The sequence below is a fragment of the Pimephales promelas genome, chromosome 23 (genome assembly GCF_988280905.1).
Source record: "Pimephales promelas chromosome 23, fPimPro1.hap1.1, whole genome shotgun sequence".
NCBI lineage: Eukaryota > Metazoa > Chordata > Actinopteri > Cypriniformes > Leuciscidae > Pimephales > Pimephales promelas.
In genome coordinates this window covers 17,050,213-17,059,265 of record NC_142791.1, presented here as the reverse complement: position 1 = coordinate 17,059,265, position 9,053 = coordinate 17,050,213, and the positions used below count along the sequence as shown (strand labels likewise).

The 9,053-nt window shown below is 39.7% G+C and overlaps 1 protein-coding gene across 1 annotated transcript in view; it reads right to left on the bottom strand.

Annotated features, from left to right (window-relative positions):
- Positions 1 to 219: 219 nt before the first annotated feature.
- The window catches only part of auh (AU RNA binding methylglutaconyl-CoA hydratase), a 40,924-nt gene continuing 32,090 nt past the window's right edge, over positions 220 to 9,053 (bottom strand). Inside the window, exons 7-10 of the mRNA XM_039677991.2 lie at positions 8,260 to 8,447; positions 8,123 to 8,173; positions 3,915 to 3,962; positions 220 to 735 (exon numbers count right to left, since the gene is read on the bottom strand). Coding sequence (XP_039533925.1) covers positions 658 to 735; positions 3,915 to 3,962; positions 8,123 to 8,173; positions 8,260 to 8,447 — 365 coding nt within the window. The 3' untranslated portion in view covers positions 220 to 657. The remainder of the gene's footprint in view (positions 736 to 3,914; positions 3,963 to 8,122; positions 8,174 to 8,259; positions 8,448 to 9,053) is intronic.

Genomic DNA, 9,053 nt, shown 5'->3' with positions numbered 1-9,053 from the left:
CAACAATATAATACAATTTTAAAAGCCGCTTCATGACCCCTTTAAGATATTAAAAAGTGGATACGTTTTAATGCATAAACAACAAATTTCAGTACTTTCTCCTAATAGCTTAGCTTACGTCACTTCATTATGACATACACCTTGACCCAGAGACTGAGACAGATCAATATCCTCAGGGAAAACACTGTAGCTGTTGAGTGAACTAATTACACACACATGTTTGACGGGAAAGCAGCTTTAATGCTTAATATCAGTGCTGATTCCTGGAATCACCCGACACAACCAGATTTAGTGTGAGACTTACAACTGTCTTATAATGACATGTAATAGTTCATTCCCATTTTGAGTTAGTTTGAAGTGCATTCTGTATTATATGAACTGATGAGAATGAACAAAGTCTCTTTACATTATGTAACAAACAAACAACAGAAAGAAACAAAGTTCATAATCACAAAGGACATACCATGCCAAAAAAGCTGATCCACTGGCGAAGGCATAGCTTTCATCTTTCAAGCTCTCCCACATTTCAGCTGAAATGCCAACAGATCTGACTATCATGGCAGTGCTCACAATATTTCAGGTGTGCAACGATCTTTACGGGACCCGAAAAGGCGGTGTAGAAGGTGGCTGCTTGTAACTGGGTTGGTTAGGCCAGTGTCACTCGCCCTTAAAGCGAGGAGGACGCTTTTCTTTGAACGCCAGCAAACCCTCCAGCCGGTCTTGGGTTGGGATCACCTAGGAGACAACAGTCGTGTCAGAGGAGCGCCACAGCTGTGCCGTCTCACGAGCTAAATATAGTGGCTCTCGGAGCGATCTAGGCCAGCGCTCACTCTCTGCATGAAGCGCATCGTGTTAGCCCTCGAAATGGCTGATACACAGACTGATTACATGAAATTAAAGGAATTCTTTTTATGTAGCTACTATTTATTTTTGCCTTTACTTGCCAGGACACGATGAGGACGGACAGGAAGAGAGGGGAGAGGAGAGAGGGAAAGAGGATCGGGACTTGACTTAAAGGTTCACTCCAGAATTAGTTCACTCCAGATTCTAGAATTAAAAATGTCCAGATAATTTACTCAACACCATGTCATCCAAGTTTATTTATGTCTTTCTCTCTTTAGTCCAAAAGAAATGAAGGTTTTTGAGGAAAACATTCCAGGACTTTTCTCCATATAGACTAGTGACTTCAATGGGGTTCAACGGGTCAAAGGTCCAAATGTCAGTTTCAGAGCAGCTTCAAGGTCTCAACATCAGTGATAATGAGCTGATGAGTTAAATCCGGTGTGTTTGATTAGGGAGTCAAAGAAAACGGGTACTCTAGGAGTCAGGACAGGTTTGGGAACCACTGCTCTACACCATCCCAGCCGAGGGATACAGCAGGTCTAATCTAGACAAACCATCGGCCATTAAAAAACATTTATATACTTTTTAACCACTAATGCTGGTGTTGCACTAGCTCTGCGATGCGCCACACATTACGTAATCAGGTTGAAAGGTCACATGTGACGTAGGTCGAAGTACCAACCTAGTCTTTACAAAGTGAACGTGCAAAGAATAAGGCCACGTCCACACGTTCCCTATCCGTTTTTTTTCCTCGTTCTAAAAAAAAAAAAACGTAAACACGGCGTCGTCTCAAGAAATATCTGCGTACACACGAAACCACTGAAACCGACTGAAAACGGTGTAGTATATATGCCAGACCAGTATGGGGCGCTGTAATTCTGCCACAGAGATACACTATACACGGAGAAGAAGACTTTGAGTATGCGTATAACCTTTCACGCTGTATACGAACCAAGAAGAAGAACACGAAGATGGCGTGTGACGCAGCCGACGTGTGATGTGATGACATCATCGTTTCACAAAATATACGGATTGGCTGTACGCATGAAACCGCAAGGGTGTCGTTTTCAGATTTATCCACTTTTTCAAAAAATAGCAGTTTCACTCTCCCAAAACGCCAGATCCGTGTTGACAAAACGCCAATACGATAAAAAAAATGTATACGTATACAGTGAAACACGTCTTTGTGTGGACGGGCCCTAATTCAAATGCCATAAAAAATACATTAATAAAAGGTAAAACAACAAATGTTGGATGATTTTGACGTTGGAGGACAAAATGAGATTTCTACATTTTCCACATACACTCACCGGCCACTTTATTAGGTACCCCATGCTAGTAACGGGTTGGACCCCCTTTTGCCTTCAGAACTTCCTCAATTCTTCGTGGCATAGATTCAACAAGGTGCTGGAAGCATTCCTCAGGGAGTTTGGTCCATATTGACATGATGGCATCACACAGTTGCCGCAGATTTGTCGGTTGCACATCCATGATGCGAATCTCCCGTTCCACCACATCCCAAAGATGCTCTATTGGATTGAGATCTGGTGACTGTGGAGGCCATTTGAGTACAGCGAACTCATTGTCATGTTCAAGAAACCAGTCTGAGATGATTCCAGCTTTATGACATGGCGCATTATCCTGCTGAAAGTAGCCATCAGAAGTTGGGTACATTGTGGTCATAAAGGGATGGACATGGTCAGCAACAATACTCAGGTAGGCTGTGGCGTTGCAACGATGCTCAATTGGTACCAAGGGGCCCAAAGAGTGCCAAGAAAATATTCCCCACACCATGACACCACCACCACCAGCCTGAACCGTTGATACAAGGCAGGATGGATCCATGCTTTCATGTTGTAGACGCCAAATTCTGACCCTACCATCCGAATGTCGCAGCAGAAATCGAGACTCATGAGACCAGGCAACGTTTTTCCAATCTTCTATTGTCCAATTTTGATGAGCTTGTGCAAATTGTAGCCTCAGTTTCCTGTTATTAGCTGAAAGGAGTGGCACCCGGTGTGGTCTTCTGCTGCTGTAGCCCATCTGCCTCAAAGTTCGACGTACTGTGTGTTCAGAGATGCTCTTCTGCCCACCTTGGTTGTAACGGGTGGTTATTTGAGTCACTGTTGCCCTTCTATCAGCTCGAACCAGTCTGGCCATTCTCCTCTGACCTCTGGCATCAACAAGGCATTTCCGCCCACAGAACTGCCGCTCACTGGATGTTTTTTCTTTTCGGACCATTCTCTGTAAACCCTAGAGATGGTTGTGCGTGAAAATCCCAGTAGATTAGCAGTTTCTGAAATACTCAGACCAGCCCTTCTGGCACCAACAATCATGCCACGTTTAAAGTCACTCAAATCACCTTTCTTCCCCATACTGATGCTCGGTTTGAACTGCAGGAGATTGTCTTGACCATGTCTACATGCCTAAATGCACTGAGTTGCCGCCATGTGATTGGCTGCTTAGAAATTAAGTGTTAACGAGCAGTTGGACAGGTGTACCTAATAAAGTGGCCGGTGAGTGTATGTCAGGTTACCACCTGACCTTTCCAACGGGATTATGTAATGTGTGAAGTTGTGGTCGTGCAGGACGAGCATTTGTGGTTAAAAGCATATAAAAGATTTTTTTTTTTTCAGAAAATGGCAGACGGTTTGGCTAGATTAGACCTGTATTCCTCGGCTGGGATCCTGTAGAGACTTTGAAGCAGCACTGAAACTCACATTGATCACTATAAGTCACTATATGGAGAAAAATCCTGGAATGTTTTCCTTAAAAACCTTGATTTCTTTTCGACTGAAGAAAGAAAGACATGAACATCTTGGATGATGTGGGGAAGAGTAAATTATCAGGAACTACTGCTTTAATGTGAGAGCGCCAGGATATGGCTTCTTGAAAGGTATATCAATCATTGGTAAAAATATATTTCTCCATGTTTAAAACAAATGTTTTTTTTTTTTACTTTGGATCCCAACCATTGCGCTCTATTGTAGAACAGCATTTTGGCTAAAAACAAAAGTTCATTTTTGATTCTCAGATTAATGGGAATTTATCATCATGTAAACATACTGTACCTGAGAGTAACATGCCTCTTCAATAGCCAATCCTGTCTTCAAATCCACCTGGAAAAAACAAAACAACATCCAACACTAGTTTTGCATCAACCGTTTTCATTTGCAGAATGTTTGCATGAACCACAACAACTGTATAAGTCAACAGAGAACTAAAGTCTGATTCGATGTCGAGTGCCCACACAACCTTTCTTTTCTCCTTGTAGCCGTGGGAACAAACCATCCAATAAACGTGCAAGAGCTCCTTATGAAAACACAGAAGAACAGAGACCTACTTTTGTAGGTGACCTTGGCATTTCACAAACACAGAAATATCTGAACTCCTCACTAGAAAAACAACTAAAATTTAAGTAAATGTCCTCAAAAGGCTCAATAGAGCTCTTTCTTCATTTTAACAGCGACAGCTCTTCTAAAGAAGGCCAGATGAAAACAAGTTATTTTGCGTCCTAGTGAAGCCTCTTCAAATATAAGAAATTGATTTTTTCAACCAAGGCTCATTGGGAAAAACTGCTTTCATGGTTTGCAACACTTCCAAAAAGTGAAATGTCCAGTGAGTGACACTAAAAGCATGTTCAGTTTTCTCTGAAACAGATTCATTTGAATCTCCAAATATTTTACTGTATGTAAGCTGACAGTTCAGAAATTAAATGCATGTTGAGTGATGCTAAAAGGTTAATGCTCTACCGCCTTTGAAAATAACGTACCACTTACACTAAACCTGACCGTGTGTTAAAGCAAACATGAGATAAAAACCATTTGCTGCAGCAACGATGACGCTTTAGTTTGCTGCTTTAAGTCTTTGAGCTCTTCTGTCAAGACTGGTGGACTCGACGAGTGGACCAGCTGAGAAAAGCCACGCATATGGAGCTAGATACGGGACACAAACAGCAAAATGTATTGGTTTACAAAGGATGTTGGCATACACTGATATGAAAATTTTGGCCGGTACGGATAAATCTTTCTATTTGAAAGCCGATAACCGATATATTGGACGATAAATCTAAATCAAAATTTTTATATAATTTTTGAGAGCCTGATTACTAAAACAAAAGTCTCAGCATTAAAAGCCATGTCCCAAACACACAATTATAATGTTCTCATTATAATCTGATGTAGCCTATATGACAGACTTGCGCTGGTTTAAGGTTTTTGATGAAAACATTCCAGCATTTTTCTCCATATAATGGATTTCAATGGGAACCAAACGGTTTAAAGTCCAATAGACACTTTTAGTGCAAACCGTAAACTGTTCAAAGGGATTTAAACGATTCCAGACAATGAATAAGGGTCTTATCAAGCGAAACGATCACTCATTTAAAAAAAAACAAAAAAAACAAACAAAGTTTACGTTTTATAAGCTCAAATGCTTGCCTTGCTCTGTTCTGTGATGCACGTTCGTGACTCTCTTGTTCGAACTCGTTCATCAAAATGAACGAATCTTTTTCCGAGTCAATTCATTTGTTTCGTTCGTTGAATGATGAACGAGTTCGAACAGGAGAGTCAAAAACGTGCGTCACAGAAAAGAGCAAGGTGACCATTTGAGCTTATAAACTTAAATTTTTTTTATTTATTTATTAAATGAGCGATCGTTTCACTTGGTAAGACCCTTATTCATCCTCTGGAATCGTTTAAAGCCCTTTGAACAGTTTGCAGTTTGCACTGAAACTGTCTTTTGGACCTTGAACCATTTGGTTCCCATTGAAGTCCATTATATGGAGAAAAATGCTGGAATGTTTTCATCAAAAACCTTAATTTCTTTTCGACTGAAGAAAGAATGACATGGACATCTTGAATGACATGGGGGTGAGTAAATTATCAGCAAAAGTTTTTTTAAAAGTGAACTACTCCTTTAAAAACAAACATATGTAAGGCGATACTGTGGCCGATATATCATGCATCCCTAAAAGGATGTCCTATGGTAAAAGTGCAAAAGGTCATAACACACTACGCCCTTATTAATTAATAATCGGCCCCTGTAGTCATAATTTGTGTACAAAAAAATAAACGTTGTTGGAGTTTTACTGCCTCTAGTGTTCATTTCAGTGAATTTCATGTTCAGGAACGTTTTCAGGAGTTTTGCTAACATGTTTACTAAATACTAATATGGCACATTTTCCAATGAGCCTGTGTTAGCTTTTTTCCTCTTTTAATGAGATCCACAGAGAAGATGAGGAGCTTACTTCCTAAAGGACGTGTGGCGTTGACAGGCCGGCCTCTAGGGTCAAGGTAAGGTCACGGAGCAGACGCATACTTTGGTAACTCGGATGACAGCTGCACATGACTTCACGTACAAAACACTCTTCTACTGGTAAGCATATACATGTTGAGAGATAGATTATATGTTTGCTCACAAACAGCAAGGAAAAGCAATATTTATTTAAATATTATTTTTATTATATTATTTATTATGCCCCATTCTCAAGATATAATACAAGTCTCAGGTGTCCCAGAATGTGTCTGTGAAGTTCCAGTGTGTCCCTTTAAATGCAAATGAACTGCTGCTCCCTTTACAGCTTGTGCTTCAAATACACTGACAACAACAAAATTGGAGAATCTCATGCAGCTAATATGTCAAAAAAATTGTCAATAACGTGTTCAACCAAGCCAGAGTTGGACACTGATGGAGAGACTCGGGAAAAAGTTACAACTTTTAGTATGCAACTGTTACTGAATAGTGGATGAATTAACATAGTAAAATATACAAATATTTATTGGTTTTAAAATCCGATATTCCGATATATCGGCCGATATTTTTTATTTAATTATTTATTTCAGAAACACGCAACAAAACATGAACAGATTTCCCTAACATTAGTTATTTGTAGTTATTTATGAGTTTTAACTAAAATAACATGATAATGCATTTTAAAAAGAAACTTATTTCTTTTATTGTCACAACAGAACCGAGGAATATCAAACTATATTAAAGTTCTGATAAATAAAATAACAAATAGTCCTGACAGTCTGCAACGCACACTTGGCGTCATTGGATTTCACACACGTGTAAAAGAAAAGCTAACTTTTCTGCACAAGATACATTTGATACTTTTTCTCTAAATGTTCACTCTTCGCAAGTCTAACTTACATTTTACAATGCAAGGACTGTAACTACAGATATGCTAGTTATAAAATACAGTAATCATTACTTTATTTAGGCAGAAAAAGTTTGTTGTGGTTTCCAAGCTCATTAATATTAACGTTAGCGGTCTTCCACTGATGATAATGGCATTAGCTAGCTTTGTGGTTAGCTAGTCTATGATGAGCCAACACTCATGACATAGTTGAAGCGTGATTTGTCCATTTTTATTTTATTTTCGAAATATTAATTTATCGGCCATTATAACTGCTGCTACCGATATTTAGAAAAATGCCTAATATCGGCCGATAATATCAGCCTGCCGATAAATCGGTCTGGCTCTATTGTGGAGTTCAACTAGCATGTAGCATGTACCGTAATGTTAATATAAAAATCGTTCAGAAACAACATTTGCGCAAATCCAGCGTTAAACTGACCCTTGTTTGTGAAGCTGTCCGGCATACAATGATTTGTGCAAATAAATATCACTTTAATGATTTTCTTTAGCACATTTCCTGCCTAAATGAAATGTAACCACAGTGTCCTCAGTGGGATCGATGCCAGGAGTCTGTAGAGATTGGTGTGTGTGCTAGTACATCCAATAACAGAACATTTGTTATGTTTTTTGACGCAGACGTATATCTCCGGCTGCTACAGTGAGGAAACAGAGACGGCGACTGCAGCGGCTCACTCGGGCTGGGATCTATGCTAATAGGGCAGATCGTTAAGAGTACGAGTAGAAAATCTGGAACCACTCATTTGGAGACACTGTTTATGATTTATGGGGATTATAAAAAAAAAGGAGTGGGTGGATATACCATTATAGGCTGGTTGTTTACACACACACACACACACATCAGTGTTCAAACACCTTATTAAAGTGAATTATGCATAATAGGTCCCCTTTAATAGTCATGGTACCTTATATCAAAATAATGATCAACTTTTAACTTTTAAAATGCTCCCAGACTTTTTTTTTTTCTTGACATCAAAGGAAGTTTCATCAATCAAACTCTTATGGTATTTTGGCAAGTCCCTTGGTAGAAGATGCCAACACAGATTGCCTCACTCACACCCAGGAAGAAAACAGCCCTTTATTTTTGACCAGATAAGTCAGTACATTGTGCAATCTTACCTCCATTCCTTGGTTGATTGCCAACTTCGCCATTCTAATCGCAATCGGCCCCTTGAAGATAAAAAGCGTCACACCTTCATTAGAAGGATACAGTAAGAAACTGTTGAAGCTGATTGAGCGAGCATGGCGGTTCATACCTGAGGGATGAATTCTCGAGCCAGATCCAGAGCTCGCAGATACGCCGCATCTCCACTGGGATTCTGCTCCACCGCATGATTGACTAGGCCGAGACGTTTGGCCTCTTCGCCGCTCAGCACCCGCGCCGCGAATATCAGCTCTTTAGCTACGGACACTCCTACAGTTCGGGGCAGGCGCTGAGTTCCCCCTACAGACAGAGTATGAGGACACATTAATCTGTGGCATTCAATCACATTCACAGCATGTTTGATTATAGGGTTAGTAAGATTTTCAAAGTTTTTGAAATAACTCTATTATGCTCACCAAGCCTGCATTTACTCGATCAAAAACACAGAACAAACTGTAATATTGGGAAATATTACCACCATTTATAAAAACTGTTTTCTATGTGAATTTTGTTTTCTTCCGGTGATGCAAAGCCGAATTTTCAGCATCATTACTCCAGTCGTGGACCAGCTGAGAAAAGCCACGCATATGGAGCTAGATATGTGACACAAACAGCAAAATGTATTGGTTTACAAAGGATGTAGGCATACACTGATATGAAAATTTTGTCCGGTACGGATAAATCTTTCTATTTGAAAGTCGATAACCGATATATTGGCCGATAAATCTAAATCAGAATCTTTATATTATTTCTGAGAGCCTGATTACTAAAACAAAAGTCTCAGCATTAAAAGCCATGTCCCAAACACACAATTATAATGTTCTCATTATAATCTGATGTAGCGCTGCACGCGTTGAGCTTTACTGTATTTTCATGTGGCCAAAGCCGAATTTTCAGCATCATTAC